The 21,402-nt window shown below is 38.3% G+C and overlaps 2 protein-coding genes across 2 annotated transcripts; both read right to left on the bottom strand.

Annotated features, from left to right (window-relative positions):
• Positions 1-2,694: 2,694 nt before the first annotated feature.
• Positions 2,695-3,381, bottom strand: LOC145768639 (uncharacterized). The gene has a single exon (XM_082580192.1). It carries the CDS (start codon positions 3,305-3,307, stop codon positions 2,696-2,698), a length of 612 nt encoding a protein of 203 aa, XP_082436318.1. The 5' UTR covers positions 3,308-3,381; the 3' UTR covers position 2,695.
• Positions 3,382-4,523: 1,142 nt separating this feature from the next.
• On the bottom strand, positions 4,524-6,830 carry LOC145788330 (uncharacterized). The gene has a single exon (XM_082600111.1). It carries the CDS (start codon positions 6,828-6,830, stop codon positions 4,524-4,526), a length of 2,307 nt encoding a protein of 768 aa, XP_082456237.1.
• Between the last annotated feature and the right edge of the window lie 14,572 nt (positions 6,831-21,402).

Here is a 21,402-nt window from a genome sequence, read left to right as displayed (position 1 = left end):
AAATAAAAAAAAACTTAACTAAAGTGCTGTATGCGTATGAGGATTGAGGAGTCATATTTTTGCCACAAGACTTCTTACATAGTAGAAACAAAACAGCTAAACAATCGCATAAGCTGAACAGTGCACTACGTAGCACTTTGAAAAGTATAAGCAATTCTAAAAGCAAACATTGAAGGAGAATTCCTGTTGTATGTTGTTATTCGTTTTTGATTTGTACAATAAACATCATAGCATACTTTCATCGTATGCTTTTCAAGCTGATTTCATAGCACATTAATTTGAAGAATAAAATAGGCTTTCTATTAACACCGTAACTTAAATAAAGTGCAGTATGCTGGAGTAGTTAGTCTAATGTTCACTCTCGACATTAGATCCCTTCACTGCAGAGTACTTTACCATATCTAAAGTTTTGGCGGTACTGCTAAACATTCGAACTGCAGGCGCGGTATCACATTCAACTCTTTGACGTTGTCGACCGAAGTAGTGTTCTGCGCCAGCAGCAAACGTTTCTCGAATTATTGCTGGTAAGGACAAGCATCTGAAACTTTACTTAGTAGCATCTTCTCTCTATTGACATCCCCAACTAAATCTGAAAATCAATGACCTATATCATAAATAACATTTAACAATGTATGTTACAATTAGCACACGTGTTCATCACTAATCAACTATACACAGGGATCATGCCAGATTAGTGAATCTTCTCAATATACGAGAACATTAGCAGTGAGCACCATATGCTTATTGCTTTAATTAAAAAAAACAAAACATTATATGTGTAACACATTATGTGATTCACTAGGCATAAGCTCTTAATTTTTACTAATGTCAACCATCATGACATACAACATAAAATTACACTACTGTATTTTATTATGTTGATCTTACCTGATGAAACTGTTTTTCCCACTGTGCTGTTGAAACAGAAAACCTTTTGTTTTCACCACTTGGAACTTTGTACAAACAAAATCCCATATTTGTAGTGTTACATTGTGGTAAACAGCAGTTTATTCCACCACATTTACGCTTAACTTGTGACATTATCAATTTAAATAAGCATAACTAAGATAATAAGTAGACTAATTGACCTTTAAAAAATGACATGCTTAAGATAATCAAGAATAGAAAATTACAACACAAAGGAAATAAACAAAACATAACCTTTGTCAGCATAACGGCCTTAACTGATCCATTCAATCAAATTTCCAGTCTGTACATAAATAATCAATTAAGATGCTATATACACAAGTTAAATCTCAGGACTTGTAACCTTTGTCGCTTTAAATTACTGAACCTGCATATTTACCGGTAGCCTACCATACTCAAAATTGTCTTGCTAATGCTCTTTGTTTACAAATTATTTTTGGGAGTGACTATTTTGAGTGCCACAAATTGAAACATATCAACTTTTTGTTGTATCACTAAATAAAACAACTTTATACACTTTTTTAAAATAAGTGTCAACTGAATTACTTGATCAATCAATGTTTTTGGAAATGATGCTGGCTAAGTGGCATCTGCCAATTACGGTACTAATTTCAAGCCTACTTCAGCTTAAAGCTTCCACAAATATTCAGTAATTAAACCCTTCAATTAAGCTGCTGTATATGTGGCTGACGTCAGATGCTTTGACGGCGTCAGCAGTTTACCAGCCTGTCAGTATAGGTTTTTAATGCGACAGCCTCCTCTGGACTCCAATGTACAACCACGCCAATTGAATTGTTGTGTATATTGATTGATGTCAAGGTGAAGACTGACGATAACTGCAATAAACAAACGAGACTAAGACAGGTGCCTAACCTACACACATATTTACACTCGCACATAATAAACCAAACAGTGTTCAATTCATACAATGTATGCTACTATTCTTACAGTTGTCTTATTCTTACGGCATCATTTGCATCTAAATACAGTAAACCAAATCGCACAAAGTATGTACTTGACGTTGGCGAAACCAAGACCCAAAGAGAAAACTGAATTTCTTCCAAACGAACAATTTACAACAACATTTACCAATGAACTCAGGCTTCAACAAATCTAAGTAACCATAGGGCAGATGACAAATTGTATCAGGGCATGTTAACAATGATAGGCTACCCTATGCATCAAACATCAAATAACATACAAACTACAACATAAAGAAGGTATGCCGGATATGAGCCCAACAGCATGGTATTTGATTAGACCAGGTTTACTATTAAATGTGTATACTTGCACAGCACAGATTTAGCACAACACACTAGATACCAGGACAAGTAACACAGCAATGCAGAATGCAGATAGTATACAACAGATAAATGTGAAGTTACATACCAATTCAAGTACAGATTTCCTTGTGGCAGTTCCGATCGACTTAATAAGGATAACATACAACTATTCATTTTCACTAATGACGACTTAAACTTAATACCAAGCTTTCTTTTAAGTGATTTCAAACTGGCCACATTTTAGAAAGATAAGAAAAACAGGGTTGCCGGATAAAACACAAACATTAAAAAATACGCAAGGAGCGGAGGATCACGCAGCCGTAACATCGCCCCCCAAAAAACAGCTTTATCACCATACAGTTTTTTTTTACAGATTTCGCAAGTTAAACGTCGACTGCGGCAGTTTACAATGAATATCGAGATAGGCCTATTGCAATTGTTTCTCTTAGCATACGTTGCTCCTTCTCCTTCTGTCATCCTCGAACTTAGTCCTCATCCGTGGGTAGAAGAAGAATCACCTTGTGGACGGGTCTATTTAAAAACGAAACAGTTTTAGTCGGTTTACCGCGATTGTCAAGATGTGCATTAGCCATGCGTAGTTTGACCTTGCGTACTAGTCCGTCATCGCTAGGAATAACCGAGTCAATTCTGGCAAGTGGCCAGTGATTGCGTGGAGCGGCGTCGTCAGAGACAATCACGATGTCGCCGGTCTTTAGATTGCGTCGTCTGGAACACCATTTCCTTTTGGACTGCAAATTGTGAATAAATTCTTTCCTCCAACGAAACCAAAACTCATTGGCAAGATGTTGGACTCTCTTCCATCTCTTTCTTGCATAAAGGTCGGCCCGCTGAAATATTCCTGGGGGAGGAAGTAGTATCTTAGGTTTCATGGTTAACAGATGATTAGGAGTAAGTGGAGCAGGATATTCTGGGTCGCATAGCTGATCGGTTGAAAGGGGTCTGGAGTTAACAATGTTTTCAACTTCTGTCATCAAGGTCCGAAATAACTCGTCATCCAGTTGACTGCCACACGATTTAAGCATCGGGTCAAGAGCACTTCGAATGGTGCGGATCTGTCGTTCGACCGCTCCATTCATGTGACTGGAGTGAGGTACATTAAATTTATTTGTGATTAAGTCACAGTGATGCTGTAGGAGAAAGTTACCGATGTGTTTTTCGTTCATTTCACGTTTAGCTTGCATTAAATCATTATTGGCGCCAATCAGGTTAGAACCACAGTCTGATCGTAGTTGATATATTGGGCCTCGTCGTGCAAGAAACCTTCTAAGGGCGTTAATAAACGAGCTCGTATCCATTGTGTTGGCGGTCTCTAAGTGGACAGCTCGGCTCGACATGCAGGTAAATACCACACCATACCTTTTCAAGATCGATCGCTTTTCTCGGAGATAGTATGGACCAAAGAAGTCAACGCCGGAAAACGTAAAAGGGGGCTCCTCACTCAATCGCTCACTGGGAAGATCCGCCATTTTTTGTGTTTGAAGAGCACCTCTCCAACGCTTACAAACTACACAATTGCTGATGTGGTAACCTACTGCAGAAGATCCACCAATTATCCAGAAACCACTCTGTCGCAAATGATTGTGGGTGATTCCGCGACCCATGTGGCTGACTTCCTTGTGACAATGGTCAATTATCAGATGCGCTACATGAGTTTTTCTTGGAATAACCGCCGGGTGTTTGGCAAGGTCAGAAATGGAAGCATTTCTAATTCGACCACCGACTCGCAAGATACCATTTTCATCTAGAAAGGGGTCTAATTTGTAAAGACTGCTAGTCCTTTTCACAGTTGTAAGTGTCAGATGAGAACGACCTTCCTGTTGGAAACTGGAGAGAAATGATGCTTCTTCACTAAAATGTTCCTGTTGCAAGCCTTTGATTATCTCTATCTCTGCGGTTCTCAAGCAGTTTGCAGATACTGCTTCAGCGAATACAGAAGTGTTCTTCCTAATTTTGTGTAATAGCTTAGCCTTAAGAAGTAGACAGTTTGCTACAGCCCTTTTGGCGCTCAGCCAAGAAGAAAATCGGCCCAAACGAGATGTTTCAAATTGATTGGTTGGTTTTGAACGTTCGTTGACAGCCAGTGTTGTTTGGACAGTAGCCTTGCGCATTTCCTTTTGCATTTCGCTTGCGGTTGCTTCGTCCAACGTGGACCTTGCAGTAGCAGAAAGGTCAGAAGCACCCCATAGAATTTCTGGGCCTTGAAGCCACATAGACCCTTTTAAAGAGCGTTGTGTATTCATGCCTCTGCTGGCTTCATCGCTTGGATTGGCCTTGGATTCAGGGATATCTAGACTATGAATCCTGCTTGGATTCTACATGGTACCAGGAGTCAGGACTGCAAAGATCTCGAATCTGTTGCACTCGGTTGGCCATATAAACATGAAATCTTTTGGCTTCGTTGTTTATGTAACCAAGTACAATTTTGCTGTCAGTCCAAAAATGATCTACCACGTCTGAATACCCCATCTCTTCTCTAACATATTTACTCATTCTAGCTGACAGCAAGGCGGCAGTGAGCTCTAGCCGAGGGATGGTAAATTGTTTCAATGGAGCTACTCTAGTCTTAGGCCTACCAATAAGAAAGGAGCAATGAACTTGATCAGCACTGTTTTTAAGCCAAATATATGGGCATTGGCCATAACCGTGCTCACAGGCGTCTGAAAAGTGATGGAGCTCTACCTTTTGAACTGTTCCAAAACCTTCAGGCTGAATGCATCTCTGAACTTCAAGGGTGCTTAAGGCACTAATCTCAGATCTCCATTTACGCCATCTGGAAGCTAACATTTCAGGAATAGGGTCATCCCATTTTGCACCCTCTCGACATAGTTGTTGCAAGATCTTCTTTCCCTCCAGAACAACAGGGGCAACGAACCCAATAGGATCAAAAATGGAACTAACAGTGGAGAGTATCCCTCTTCTGGTGAAAGGAAGGTCTTTTAGTATAATTCTAAACTGAAATGAATCATTTTCAACGCACCATAAAATTCCCAGTGCATGCTCAAGAGGAAGAGGATCCTTGTTAAGATCTAATGCTTTCAAACCATCAGCTCTTTTTTCTTCTGGTATTGCATCAAGGACGGATCTATCATTTGACAAGCATTTGTGAAGTTTTAAGCCAGCCCTTTCACAAAGGGCTATACTTCCTGTTATAAGAGAAACAGCCTCATCAGCGGTAGGGACTGAAGTCAAGCCATCGTCAACATAAAAGTCGTGTTTGATAAAGTCAGAAACATCCTTACCAAATTCCGCTTCCCCATCTTCAGCTGCTTGTTTCAAACCGAAATTCGCACAACCTGGTGAGCTGGTAGCCCCGAATAGATGGACTTTCATTCTGAAGACTTGCAAAGGCTTGCTGGTATTTCCATCCTCCCACCACAGAAACCTCAAGAGATCTCTGTGCTTCTCTGAAACATAGAACTGATGAAACATAGACTTGATATCGGTCATTAAGGCAATCCTTTCTTTTCGAAATCTGCAAAGGACACCCACTAGTTTGTTTGTTAGGTTGGGACCTTGCAACAAGTGGTCATTGAGAGACACACCTTGAAATTCTGCTGAACAATCAAACACCACGCGAATTTTCCCAGGCTTCTTTGGGTGGTATACTCCAGTATGAGGGATGTAATTAATTTTGCCAGTTTTATCTGCACCATGATCATCATCCATCACCTTTTCTGCACATGTGGAAACAACGTCTTTCATAAAGGTTATATAGTCCGATTCGAATCTGGAGTTTCTGTCAAACCTCCTTTTAAGCTGATTAATTCTCTTTAGAGCTAGAGCTTTATTATCAGGCAACATGACTTGTTCAGATTTTACTGGTAAGGGCATGACATAATGACCATCTTCTTGTTGTGTGATGTCATGAGAAAGAATGTTGAGAAATGTTCTGTCATGTACAGACATAGTACCGTCTAGGTTGTGATCAATAAAATCAGACTCCATTACCTTTCGAATTTGAGAAGGATTGATTACTTCTTTGGCATTGGTGGGATAAACAAATGTGCTGGGTATACTTTTAAGCTTTGTATTTTGCTGATGTTCCAAATTCTCGACGTTGACACGGTGAGCGACTGATACACTGTTCCTAGTAGAATGGCACACTACTCCAACAATTCCCCAGCCAAGCAACGAACGTTGGCCATAAGGTTGGTCGTCTTCGCCAGACAAAATCTCTCTTGGTTTAACAGCCTGCGGAACGTTGTTACCAATTAGTAGACTGACTGGAACTTGTGGCAAGTATGGTGCTATTTTCTCGGCAATAGGCTGTAGATGGTTCCACTTTCGAGCTACTTCGGGTTTGGGAATCTGGGATCGACTGGCTGGGATGTGATCTCTTGTAAAAACAGCAGGCAAGTTGATTTTAGTGGTGCGGTCAAATCTAACGATTTCTAAGTCATTTAACTTTCTTGTTGAAATTGTGGCATTACTTTTGTAAACTGTGGACAGGGTCAAGTTGGTCTCACACCCAGCCAAGCCTAATTGCACTCGCAGCTCATTAGAAATGAAGCAACTATTGGACTGATCATCGAGGATTGCGTAGCATAGAATTTCTTTAGATGGATTATGCTTGCGACAAACCCACAATGGAACAATCATAGAGTTGTCACATCCTTGGACTTCATTTTCACTCTCGCAAACTTCTACACACCTGGAATGCAACTGTTCCCTTGTTGTTGCCTGATTATCTGGTGACCTTTCGAAATGAAGTCCAGTGAGATGACGTCTCCGGCAAATTTGACACACTGCTCTATGCAGGCATTGTTGAGCCCGGTGGTCACTACAGCACCCACAAGCAAAGCAAAGTCAATTGTCCTTCAAAAATTGAAGCCGTTGATCACGCCCTATCTCCAGGAATTTAGAACAATCATTGATGACGTGCCTTCCTTGGCAATAGGTGCACTGTACCACACAGTTATAATTTCTTTCTTCGCTAGTAGTGGCAAATGTCCTTGCTGGTTTGGGGTCTTTAATGGCATTTTTAAATGACAGCACTTCAGGATTTAGCCCTGTCAGTTCGGGAATATTCACTTCTTCTGATCCAACTTCGACAAACTTTACTAATTCTTCAAAGGGTGGGTACTGGCCTGCAGTTCTTTTGTAATAGAAAACCCTTTCCCGCCATTTATTTTGCATGTAAACTGGAAGCTTTTGAATGATTTTGGTGGACTCTTGTGGGAAGTCCAGAATTTAAAGACCATTAACAGACTGTTTTACTTCAGCAACCTGTATCAGAAAGTCTGACAGGTGCTGAAGCTCCGCCGTCTGTCGAGGACTGATCCTTGGCCACGAGGAAAGCTTGTGAAGAAACGCCTGACCAATCGCACTTGGATTGCCATACCTTTCTTTCAGGCGATTTCTTGCAATGAAGTACGCATTTTCGCTTTGGTGTAGAAGCAAACCGGTAATAAGCTCCTTTGCATCTTTATCCAAATATTGACCAAGGAGATTCAGCTTGTGTTTAGGACAATGGACCCTATCTCCAATTAGGGCATCAAAGGCAGTTTCCCAAGCTGGAAATTCAATGATGTTGCCCTTGAACACATCAATCTTGATGTCAGGGATGCGGTAACTTGCAGTTGCCCTTTCAGCGTATAAGGGAGCTCTATTGTTGTATTCTCTTTCCATGTGCAGATTTTCCATAGACGACATGATCCGATGTTGCTGCTGGTGTTCTGATTCTACAGGAATATTGTGCAGCATTGAATTTAAACTTGATTCATGTGGACCACGGTTTATTGCCGTGGATCTGGCTTCTTCTTTTGGAATTTTCAAGGGTACATGTCCATCATTGTTTCCTTCAGGAATAGGATGGGATTTTGTGGATGGGTTTTTGGGACCTACAGGTTGCTTTGATTTTCTTGAGGCACCAGAGACAAGAGACATTGAGTCACTGGAACTAAACTCGATTGCAAGTCTTTGAAGCGCTTCTTCAACACTCTTGTTGGCTTGATCGGCAAGCTTCTCACAATTTTCAAACTCTTCTTTGAATTTTCCTTCTTCATCCAGGTTGCTTTCCCTTGCGCTCACAAAAGACTCTTCTAAGGCATCCAATGACGAATACAATTTCCCAACAGCACATCGAATATCTGCACTGTCACTGGATGTAACTTTTAACCTATTAATAGTTTTTAAACATTTCTTGAATTCGTCTAAGAGTGAACCGAACTGCTCATGTTTGGCCATCGTGTAGAGGTAATGTTCAAATACCAAGTTAAATAAACAATAAACAAGTTAGGGTCAGCTAGGTTTAGGCTGCTTATAATAAACAGCGTCAGTTATTGTGGCTGACGTCAGATGCTTTGACGGCGTCAGCAGTTTACCAGCCTGTCAGTATAGGTTTTTAATGCGACAGCCTCCTCTGGACTCCAATGTACAACCACGCCAATTGAATTGTTGTGTATATTGATTTTGTTTGTTTTTCATATGTTTACCCTGCATTGCGGGAAAGCGGACTTGAGCGCTATGCATCGGTGTACGCCTTCCGACGTACACCTGACCCACGCTGCTTGATGTCAAGGTGAAGACTGACGATAACTGCAATAAACAAACGAGAATAAGACAGGTGCCTAACCTACACACATATTTACACTCGCACATAATAAACCAAACAGTGTTCAATTCATACAATGTATGCTACTATTCTTACAGTTGTCTTATTCTTACGGCATCATTTGCATCTAAATACAGTAAACCAAATCGCACAAAGTATGTACCTGACGTTGGCGAAACCAAGACCCAAAGAGAAAACTGAATTTCTTCCAAACGAACAATCTACAACAACATTTACCAATGAACTCAGGCTTCAACAAATCTAAGTAACCATAGGGCAGATGACAAATTGTATCAGGGCATGTTAACAATGATAGGCTACCCTATGCATCAAACATCAAATAACATACAAACTACAACATAAAGAAGGTATGCCGGATATGAGCCCAACAGCATGGTATTTGATTAGACCAGGTTTACTATTAAATGTGTATACTTGCACAGCACAGATTTAGCACAACACACTAGATACCAGGACAAGTAACACAGCAATGCAGATAGTATACAACAGATAAATGTGAAGTTACATACCAATTCAAGTACAGATTTCCTTGTGGCAGTTCCGATCGACTTAATAAGGATAACATACAACTATTCATTTTCACTAATGACGACTTAAACTTAATACCAAGCTTTCTTTTAAGTGATTTCAAACTGGCCACATTTTAGAAAGATAAGAAAAACAGGGTTGCCGGATAAAACACAAACATTAAAAAATACGCAAGGAGCGGAGGATCACGCAGCCGTAACAGTATATACTTGGTACATTGAAACTTATGAACTTTAAAGACCACTACTTCAAACTATAAAGTAATCAATACCTTAGTAATTTGAAAACTCACATCATATTTTAACTACTTGTAGTCATGCTAGATATTAGCTGTAACTAACATCCTACATTAGTTAAAAACAGTCTGCAACCACAATATCATGCAGTTTCACCGTTGATAGTTGGCAATATGCCTGTATTTTTTTGCATAGCCTACCTTCCAAGCAGATTCTGTGATTTGACCACGGTCTCTATATTAAAAACTTAAGACTCACTTAGTAGGATAATCTGGTAATAAGAAAAAATAGCCTAGGCCTATTTAGCGGTAATCTGCAAATAAGAATTTAGCCTAACAACCTGCAGTTGACATTACTCGGCTAAGCCTGCCTAGTGCCTATAGACTATTGGCTACAACTTGCAAAAGTACTCTACTTCCACTTGAGGCGCTGTCTCAAATGCTAGGACACTGCCTTGCATAGCAACCTCATTGACCTTCCAGACTAGTAATATAGAGACTTTGGTTTAACCCGGATCAGAAAAATAGGTGTTCATTGGTCCCACATCTCCCCTACGTTTTTTTTTTTGGTGCGTATGTTGAAGAGCGGGAACGTTTCAACGTTTTATTTTTTTTCTCTTGTAAGCTTATTATGGCAAAATCGTCATTTCCGTAAGGTGGCAACTGACTAGTAGACCGTATGGTCGTCTCGTTGTCTCCCCGTCGGTATGGGAACTTGTGTAACTTTTGCATTGTGTATATTATTTGCATATTTCAAACATGTACCTATGTTTCTGTTACTGACAAATAAAACATTGATTGATTGAATACACTCCTGTAGCCCAAGTCCAAGCTTATGCAAAAAGTAGCCCAATTTTTTGGGGGTTCTAAAATAGAGCCCAAAATAGAGCCCAAGCAAAGATATAGGCTATTATACAAAATTCTTCCAGAGCGATTGATCATCAGTCCCAAATTATAAGTGTTTTTACAGTTCTTCAAACCTTTTCAAATTCAGACAGATTGGCAACCATGCATTCACTCAACTGTTGAAATAACTACAAACAAGTAGGCCTACCGGTACCTAAATAGAAAAAATGGTTTAATTGCTTTTCGTGATGAGCTAACGTATCAAGAGTGTTCCCCTCAAGACCATCAATAGTTTTGATAACCCACCAAGGTCGATCAACATACCAACTATCTTTTTGCATTGTTTTTTTTTTTATTTAAATAAATTGATAAAAAAAAATTCACTAGCCTTTTTTTCTCACCTTTCTAAGTTTGTAAAAAGTATATTAAGGTGTTGCGACCAGAGCCACTATAACTTGCGACCATGCCATATATTAAACTGATTGTCCTGTTTTGGCATCATGCACGTTATAGCGTCCGTGTTTTGTCGCTTCTACCTTTTTCTAGACCCCTGCTATGTTTGACATAGCCTTTATTGTTTTTCGTTGTGATGGTAAGAAATGAAAACAAACTGAACTGATGTCGACTACATTTTCAAGGAAACCTGGATCACTTCGATTGCCAGATATTAAAGCCTAAACATTCACATATTTGAAAATTGGCATCTTTATTCTTTATACCAAATTGGTAACCCTGTCTGACCAAGGCCTCCAAAAACGCTGCTCCTCAATGAAATAACTACGAATCAGGTAAAAATCCTAAACATGATACAATTTTTACATAAAAAGTTATATTGTATTAAAAAAAAAGCAGCCCAATTGGGCGCCAGGAGAAATCACCCAATGCGAATTTTTGGCGCCTGGAGAAATCAAAAGTAGCCTGGAGAAATCAAAAGTTCATTCATGTTCTGTATAATTGTACCGTGCTATTCTTGCAACAAACAAAATAAAAGTTTTCTCTCTCTCTAGCCCAATTGGGCACTGTTATAGTCGTCATTTTATTTACGTTGAATATATGTAACTCGTGACCAGCGTCACTACATAATCACAGTTCAGCGTTTTCTGGTACAGACCTTGGAATTGATTACCACCGCACTGCGCGTGTAATCAATTGAGCGTTCTGTACCACGTTCCTCAGTTGATTGTTTTGCGTTTCTTTCTTACTATATATTGCGTTGATTTTATACACTGAATCAGTAAGTAACAAGAGGTAAATGGTTTTCTCACTTGGTTGGCTATCGCTACAATTATTATTGTTTATTTTATATTAAACGTCTGGAAATACAACAGGCACAAAAGCGCCCAATGGCAACCCTAGGCTACAAGCAAAAACATTTTCAGTATAGTATTACAAAAACAGTCACAATTTAAAAAAGGTCTAGGCCTATTGTTTTGTCATAAAAAAAATGGCTGAGTGACTCTCAGTGTGACCTGTTTGGCTGCACAAGCAGGCCCGTAGACAGGGGGCCTCGCCCCCCTGAAAAAAATTTCGCCCCCCTGGCAAAATCCCAACATTCTCGAGCAACAGCTACAATTATAATGATTTTGCCTATCTTTCCCGTTGCAGAACTCCAACCTAGGCCCAATTAACTAGAATTGTTTTGTTTAGTTGACAGCTAAGATGATTAAACAATTTTTCTCCCCCTACCCATAGGCGTAGCCAGGGAGCGAAAGGGGCCATATGCTCCCCCCCCAATTTTTAAATTTTGGATTCCGAAGTTGAACCCTTTGTTGAAAATATAATAAAATTTGTAGAAATTTAAGCTATAACGTTTTCCAAGACATCTGGCTATTAACACTCCCAAGGACTTGTTTTAGACACACAGAAAAACAGCAATAAATTTGCAAATTGTAAATCGCGCAAAATTTACGCGATTTACGTTTCTTTCATCTAATTTGTGGAGCAATTTTAGAATGGTTTACTCTGTTGGGTTTTTGTATAGTTATTGAGTTTTTGTGTAGCTGAGTTTTTGGTGTTCTCTAATTTTAGACGCAGTTTTAGCCGTTTGTGTGTAAGAGCTACCTTTAATAAGTTAATAGCTGTTTATTTGCTAATAAATTTCATACAAATATTACCCTAAAAGTGTTTCCAGAAAGCGCTATAATCCATTATTTGAGTGTAAATTTGCAAATATTTTTCGGGGGAGCATGTCCCCGGACCCCCCTAGAATACGCGTGCCTTCGGCACGCTCTCTTCTAGCACGCTCTAACACTTTGTCGTTCAACTTGGTGCTTATTGTGGCGTTTAAACATTCTATATCGAAATCTATCGATTTAGATTTGTTTGTGAGACGGTTTGCATCTAAACATCTGCGACTGCAATTGCAATAGACTAGCTCACGGGTGTATAGGTGGAATGTAATCATATATATCAAAATCCTCGGCACTAGCTTCGAGCCAGTTAAAGTTTTTGCTCATAACAAGTAGGCTACCGCTATTTATACAACAAGTCAACAATTGCTGTGTTATGTTGGTCATTGTAATATGGTTGTCGTGATTTAACTAACGGATAAAATAAGAGACCAGTGTTGGTCTTAACACTAATCTGATATATTGCAATTTTTGTGGATACCGGTATTTAAGAGGTTAAAATGCTAAAATCATTTAAATTTTTTCGCCCCCCCCCTAACAAAAAGTTGGCCCCCATACTCTGCGGTCTGGCTACGGCCCTGTGCATAAAACTAGCTAAATATGACCGTGTAAATTGAAAAAGAAATTAAATAAAATGTAAATGAGAAAATTTTTTTTTGTCGTATCCAGGCTTACACCCGGTAGTTGAAGATTTAGATTAAGTGGACGGAAAGGCAAGGAAGCTAATCTTCGTGTCCACCTTCAGGCATGCCTTAAAGTGTCCTGCCAAAGACACAGCCGCATGCTCTTGAGCGGTGTCGAACCAGCGACCTTTCGATTGCCGTTCCAGGGCTCGATTGTCGTTCCAGAAATAATTGAGTATAAGCGAATAACATAATGTTTTCTTCAAATGAAGTTTAACAAATCAAATCCAGGTAACGTATCATTACAAACTTTCAGCCCAAAAAACAATTAATGACAATCTACTGTAAATGCACCTGTCACTCTTCCACTGACATAAAGCATAAGAAATAATTTCAATTAAATAAGAATCAAAGACTTCGCATTGAAATAAAAGCAAGAAAAGCAGTTTTGTCGATGTAAAAGCGATTGATCCAAACTTGTCTAGCAGCGGAATGGCACGTTTCGGCGAGTTCCCTATTCGGCAATTTTTTGAAAATTTAACGACGCAGGCCCGTAGCCAGCCGGGAGCCAGGGTGGCCTCGCCCCCCCTGGAAAAATCCCAACATTCTCGAGCAACAGCTACAGTTATAATGATTTTGCCCATCTTTCCCGTTGCAGAGCTCCAACCTAGGCTTAATTAACTAGAATTGTTTTGTTTAGTTAACAGCTAAGACAGGGGTCACTAACTGGCGGGCCGCATGCGGCCCTCCACGCTGTTATGTAGCCTACGGCCCGCGGAAGGTATCAGCGCACAAATATAACCAAAAATACTTTTCTTGAGGAGTTAAAGAGCATGAAGGCAAAAAATACTTTCCTGGAAGCATATTTTCGCTTTGCATACGATTCCACCGACCGACCAATCAGATTGTAGTTCTAGGTAGGGGTCGTTTAAAGTTATTCCAATGCAATGTCCAACCACACTGCTCTATTGGTTGATTAAAACGTCTGTTTTCGTATTTCGAAAATGTCTGTAGCATAGGGTTGCCTATTTTAAGTTTGTAAATGTCCTGTAAACACTAGTGAGTGTTTCACCGTTATTGGGTTTCAAGAGCAGTGTCACTTTATGCAAGTTTTTGATGGCAAAGTAGGTCGGTGTGCCAACTCAATTTATAATAAATTGGAAAAATATTATATATGAATTAAAAGACTTTTTCTGGTATTATAAAATATTTAGTTTAGGCTAGTACTGCAATATGTTGTTAATCGACAATTCTTGCCTTGCTGATAAGCAGTGTTGTACCCGGTCAACTTTTTGTTGACGCTGAGGCTAGCGCCATCAGTTTATTTTTTAGTTGACGGAAGCGATAGCGCCGTCAACTATTTCGCCGACTTTAAGCGTCACGCGCTATGCGTTATTTTTCGTTTCATGGAAAATCTCGATTCACAATGAGAGTTAAATTTTGTTTGACGTTTTGACTTTCAGACTGATAGCAAAGAACAATCTTTTTCTGTGGCAGCTGTTCGTCTATCCAATTATGCAGTTTGAAGTTTGTTTATCGTATCCTGGGTTAACACTTTGCTCCTCAAAGGGAGGCCAGATTTGGCCCCCCCTCATATTTCCTTTGATTATTTGAAGCACAGTAACGCCATGCACTTGCTTTTTCTTGACTTTTCCTAAAATCGCCAGGCGGATCTGATGATATTAAATTTGATGCTAAAAGTTGTGTAGTTTTCTTGTAAATTCAAGATTTTGGTGAATTTTTGCTATTTCTAGCTAACTTCCAGCAAAGCGTGAAATGGATTACATTGCGATTACAAGCCATAAGCTCATAATTGCTTCGTGCATCGATATGCGCGAGCAGAGAGAAACGTCCTCTTGTTTTCCTTTGTTTGGTTTGACCTCAATAATACAAAGCGCGTTATTTCTTATGCCACAAAAGAAAAGCCAGTGATCACAAAGCTGTTAATTAGAAACAATAATAGCAAACGTTTTTTTGCGTTATCAGCTCTACGAACAATAGCAATCCATGATCAAAATAGTAGGCAATGTAGGCCACAAACTATTCAAAACAGATGTTTCAAGCAGATAATATTCATTGACGAATAAAAAACGTTGCAATAAGAAATCTTCCCTTGGGTAAAGACACGAAAAACCTGGTTTCGAAATAAACGTTCTATGGAAATGCTCTCATTGGCAAAATTTGCAATTGAGGAAATGTATCACTGCAAATGCTTTTGGGAGAAGCCGGAGAAATAGCGTTTTCGCAAACAGTAATTGTAAGATATACTCAAAATTATGAGATAGGCTCCATTTAGGCTACACGTAGCAGCTAACTCGATGGCTACATGTCCCTTCCCTGCTTTATGTTGCCTACTTGTTCTTATGTCTTGCATTTTTGTTTCACAGTGCACTGTGTGTTGTTCCAAAGAGCGCAAAATAAACATGATAATGCCTTGTCTTACATTACAAAATATACATTACAAAATATTTTGTAATGTAGACGAGGCATAAAGCTAGGCGTCACATAAGACAAACAACGAATCAGCTTTCTTGATCATTGATTCAACATCTGAATACGTTACGCCAATGTATAAGAGGCCGGCTATTGTGAAAACCCGTCATTTATAAACGATCCGATTATACCAAAAGTGAGACAAACTAGTGGATCAAAGAATGAATAAATAATGCTGAGAAAACTAAATCTAAGTGACGAACAATACCGATGTCTTCATTTATCTTGGAAAAATGCTGCCTAAACTTATCAACAAAAAATACAGTAAATAACGGCAAGGACCCGAAAGCAGAATTTGCTCGACTTTGGCATGAATTTAGTCAGACATCTAATAATTCCACACATACAATAACGGGCTCTCAACGGCTGTAAGATACATAATCAACCTGGTTCTGGGCGGTTTGTGTAACAGTTTAGGGGAAGACACTACTTGAAGTGATGCACCACACAAAAGATTTTCAATGAAGACTGAGTCTAAAAACAGATGTGGATTGTGCTGCACAACGACTTCAAGTTTAGGACAGAAAAAGCACAAAAATATCACGATAAAAATAAAGACCTTGTTGGAAATTTTCGAGAATCATAACACGATGCCAATACCATAAACGCGTAGTTTGCATGCTGCTCTAAGCTGGCCGGTGACTACAAAGGTAGACAATACAGGCAGTTTATAATTCGATAACAGCGTAATAAACATTATAAATACATAGACCGACAATTTCTTTTACAAACGTTTTACGTCTAATAATAAATTTTCCCCAACAATTTTTGTGAAGCGCTTGCAAACCACGGTTTTGTAAAATAATTCATTATTATTATTTTTTACTTCTCGAACGTTGTAAAACGTCATCAGCAAAATCACTATAAAACATTTCATTACTTCAATGTAGTAGGCCTATGAATTTTTTATAGAATTGTAGCCACGTTGTTTCAACAGAGAAGCCATTTTTGGGAAATATAAAGTTATAGAAAATAATTTGCAATCATGCAAATGTTTGGAAAGAATCTAGGAAGTCTTCTCACAATCTGGCACAAAATGATTATGTTTATTGTATCTCTGCAATATTTTTTACGACAAACTTTGAAGCTTCGTTATAATCATTTTTATCTTTGAAGTCAAAAGTTAATTTTTTTTTGGCCAGAAACATATTCGCTGCCTTGCTGATGTTGTCGGCTTTACGCGTATTTTTTATGCTTCAAACAATAAGGACCCAGTCAGCAATCCAGTCCTTTTACATTGATTCAATATTTGTAAACGTTAAATTTATGTAGATTTGCTGACTGTGGGTTATTTCACATTTCTTTTGTTTACGCATGATCCTCAATTCGCTGTTGCATTGTTTCGACGCTGGCGGACTAAAAATGTATTTTCAAATTGATTGACAGAATCTTCAATAAAAAGTGAGCTTCGAACTTAGCTTTGTTGATGTAAATGCTGTATTTTTTGTGGATGTAATTTATGAGTCATGTTTGTAAACAACCGTAAGCGAAATGACTTATGATGCAGCCTGCATGATATTTGTGATGCGACTTGACACAAATCCACAATTTCAAAAGCACCTAATTTGAACTTAGAAATTTCAGATAAGGTCAACAACTTGTTCAATTGTCTTCTCTCTACTAAAAATATTCATACCACAAACTCAATTGTAGACCTAAAATACACAAACGAAGATGTAAACAGCTATTCAAGCAGGCTAAGGTGTTACTTATGAGAAGTTTTGTTCCCTAAAACTAGAAGCTAGCCATGAGTTTTGGAAAGCATTAGTTTAGGACAAAAATGTAAAAGAACAAACGCAGTTTTTTTTTTTCAAATTCGTGTAACAATATTACTCTGATTGTAACTATTTTAGAATCAATGAGTAGCCTACAATAAGATTTGCTTGCAAGGCGTAAATCTTTATCAATGCAATGATTCGGCACACCGCACACACACTTCGTGCGGTTGATCGAGCTCTTTGTTATTCAGAACTTTGCATGAAATCGGATTAGCATGGTAATTAAGCAGCGGCAAGATAAATCAAAATTGTCGTTTTTGGGTACCTTTGCAAAAATTGAAATATCAAGTTTAACATATAAAATTTTGAAATAAAGATTTTTCAAACTTATAGACAAATGATTTTTTTTCATACCAGTGCAACTTCTGTTGAAATAGCACCAGCGGATAAGACGTAACAACTGATTGAATTTGATCCAAAAACGGCCCCCCCTTGAGCAGTTAACTTCCAAAAAAAGGTTGAAAAGCAAAGGGTTAATCTGAGTCGAGAAAAGACGAAATTGTCTTTCGAAGCTCGCAACAGTCTCAAAAACCAAACTCGTTAGAAGTCAAATACTTCCGTTTTGTGAGACCTTGGCTAAAATAGCGCTAGAAATTAGCGCTGACGCCGTCAATTTCTTTAACACTTTGCTCCTCAAAGGGAGGCCAGATTTGGCCCCCCCCTCATATTTCCTTTAATTATTTGAAGCACAGTAACGCCATGCACTTGGTTTTTCTTGACTTTTCCTAAAATTGCCAGGCGGATCTGATGATATTAAATTTGATGCTAAAAGTTGTGCAGTTTTCTTGTAAATTCAAGATTTTGGTGAATTTTTGCTATTTCTAGCTAACTTCCAGCAAAGCGTGAAATGGATTACATTGCGATGACAAGCCATAAGCTCATAATTGCTTCGTGCATCGATATGCGCGAGCAGAGAGAAGCATCCTCTTGCTTTCTTTTGTTTGGTTTGACCTCAATAATACAAAGCGCGTTATTTCTTATGCTACAAAGAAAAGCCAGTGATTGCAAAGCTGTTAATTAGAAACAATAATAGCAAGCTTTTTTGCGTTATCAGCTCTACAAAGAAGAATAGCAATCCACGATCAAAATAGTAGGCTATGGAGGCCACAAACTATTCAAAACAGTTGTTTCAAGCAGATAATATTCATTGACGAATAAAAAACGTTACAATAAGAAATCTTCTCTTGGATAAAGACACGAAAACCTGGTTTCGAAATAAACGTTCTATGGAAATGCTCTCATTGACAAAACTTGCAATTGAGGAAATGTATCACTGCAAATGCTTTTGGGAGAAGCCGGAGAAATAGCGTTTTTGCAAACAGTAATTGTGAGATACACTCAAAATTATGAGATAGGCTCCATTTACACGTAGCAGCTAACTCGATGGCGTCCCTTCACTGCTTTATGTCGCCTACTTGTTGTTATGTCCTGTATTTTTGTTTCACAGTGCACTGTGTTTTGTTCCAAAGAGCGCAAAATAAAGATGATAATGCCTCATCTACATTACAAAATATTTTGTAATGTAGGCCTACAAACAAAATGTACAATGTACACAATGTACATTACAAAATATTTTGTACTGTAGACGAGGCATAAATTTAGGCGTCACATAAGACAAACAACAAATCAGCTTTCTTCATCATTGATTCAACATCTGAATACGTTGCGCCAATGTATAAGAGGCCGGCTATTGTGAAGACCCGCCATTTATAAACGATCCGATTATACCAGAAGTGGGACAAACTAGTGGATCAAAGAATGAATAAATAATGCTGAGAAAACTAAATCTAAGTGACGAACAATACCGATGTCTTCATTTATCTTGGAAAAATGCTGCCTAAACTTATCAACAAAAAATACAGTAAATAACGGCAAGGATCCCGAAAGCAGAATTTGCTCGACTTTGGCATGAATTTAGTCAGACATCTACAGTAATAATTCCACACATACAATAACGGGCTCTCAACTGCTGTAAGATACATAATAATCAACCTGGTTCTGGGCGATTTGTGTAACAGTTTAGGGGAAGACACTACTTGAAATGATGCACCACACAAAAGATTTTCAATGAAGACTGAGTCTAAAAACCGATGTGGATAGTGCTGCACAATAACTTCAAGTTTAGGACAGAAGAGGCACAAAATATCACGATAAAAATAAAGACCTTGTGGGAAGTTTTCGAGAATCATAACACGATGCAAATACCATAAACGCTTAGTTTGCATGCTGCTCTAAGCTGGCCGGCAACCACAAAGGTAGACAATAGCCTACAGGCAGTTTATAATTCGATAACAGCGCAATAAACATTATAAATACGTAAACCGACACTTTTCTTTTACAAACGTTTTACGTCTAATAGTAAATTTTCCCCCAACAATTTTTTGTGAAGCACTTGCAAACCACGGTTTTGTAAAATAATTCATCATTATTATTTTTTACTTCTCGGATATTGTAAAACGTCATCAGCAAAATCACAAAAAAAATTTCATTACTTCAATGTAGTAGGCCTAAGAATTTTTTATAGAACTGTAACCACGTTGTTTCAACAAAGAAGCCATTTTTTAGCAATGTAAAGTTATAGAAAATAATTTGCAATCATGCAAATGGTTGGAAAGAATCTAGGAAGTCTTCTCACAATCTGGCACAAAATGATTATGTTTATTGTATCTCAGTAAAATGTTTTACGACAAACTTTGAAGCTTCGTTATAATCATTTTTATCTTTGAAGTCAAACGTTATTTTTTTTTGGCCAGAAACATAATTACTGCCTTGCTGACGTTGTCGCTTTTACGCGTATTTTTAGTGCTTCAAACAATAAGGACCCAGTCAGCAATCCAGTCCTTTTACATTGATTCAACATTTGTAAACGTTAAATTTATGTAGATTTGCTGACTGTGGGTTATTTCACATTTCCTTTGTTTACGCATGTTCCTCAATTCGCTGTTGCATTATTTCGACGCTGGCTGACTAAAAATGTATTTTCAAATTGATTGACACAATCTTCAATAAAAAGTGAGCTTCGAACTTAGCTTTGTTGATGTAAATGCTGTATTTTTTGTGGATGTAATTTATGAGTCATGTTTATAAACACCCGTAAGCGAAATGACTTATGATGTGGCCTGCATGATATTTGTGATGCGACTTGACACAAATCCACAATTTCAAAAGCACCTAATTTGAATTTAGAAATTTCAGATTATTTCAACAACTTGTTCAATTGTCTTCTCTCTACTAAAAATATTCATACTACAAACTCAATTGTAGACCTAAAATACACAAACGAAGATGTAAACAGCTATTCAAGCAGGCTAAGGTGTTACTTATGAGAAATTTGGTTCCATAAAACGAGAAGCTAGCCATGAGTTTCGGAATGCATTAGTTTAGGATAAAAATGTAAGACAACAAACGCAGTTTTGTTTTTTTTCAAATTCGTGTAACAATATTACTCTGATTGTAACTATTTTAGAATCAGCGAGTAGCTTACAATAAGATTTGCTCGCAAGTCGTAAATTCTAATCAATGCAATGATTCGGCACACCGCACACACACTTCGTGCGTTCGATCGAGCTCTTTGTTATTTAGAAGTTTGCATGAAATCGGATTAGCACGGTTAATTGAAGGCGGCAAGTTAAATCAAAATTGTCGTTTTTGGGTACCTTTGCAAAAATTGAAATATCAAGTTTAACATATAAAATTTTAAAATAATGAGTTTTCAAACTTATAGACAAATGATTTGCTTTCACACCAGTGCAACTTCTGTTGAAATAGCATCAGCGGATAACTCGTAACAGCTGATTGAATTTGATCCAAAAACGGCCCCCCCTTGAGCAGTTAACTTCCCAAAAAACGTTGAAAAGCAAAGGGTTAAGAGCTTACGCAGTACTTGACACCGTGAAGTTTTTAGGCAATTCGTGCTAACGCTGACGTCGTCAATTAATTTCATTGACGCGTACAACATTGCTGAT

The sequence above is a fragment of the Aplidium turbinatum genome, chromosome 1, assembly GCF_918807975.1.
Source record: "Aplidium turbinatum chromosome 1, kaAplTurb1.1, whole genome shotgun sequence".
NCBI lineage: Eukaryota > Metazoa > Chordata > Ascidiacea > Aplousobranchia > Polyclinidae > Aplidium > Aplidium turbinatum.
Note: the sequence above shows the minus strand (reverse complement) of the source record. Positions and strands in the feature narration are given on the sequence as shown.

Coding starts and splice junctions, on each gene's coding strand:
- LOC145768639 (XM_082580192.1), bottom strand. CDS start 3,307: ATGAATGGAGCGGTCGAACGACAGATCCGCACCATTCGAAGTGCTCTT.
- LOC145788330 (XM_082600111.1), bottom strand. CDS start 6,830: ATGATTGTTCCATTGTGGGTTTGTCGCAAGCATAATCCATCTAAAGAA.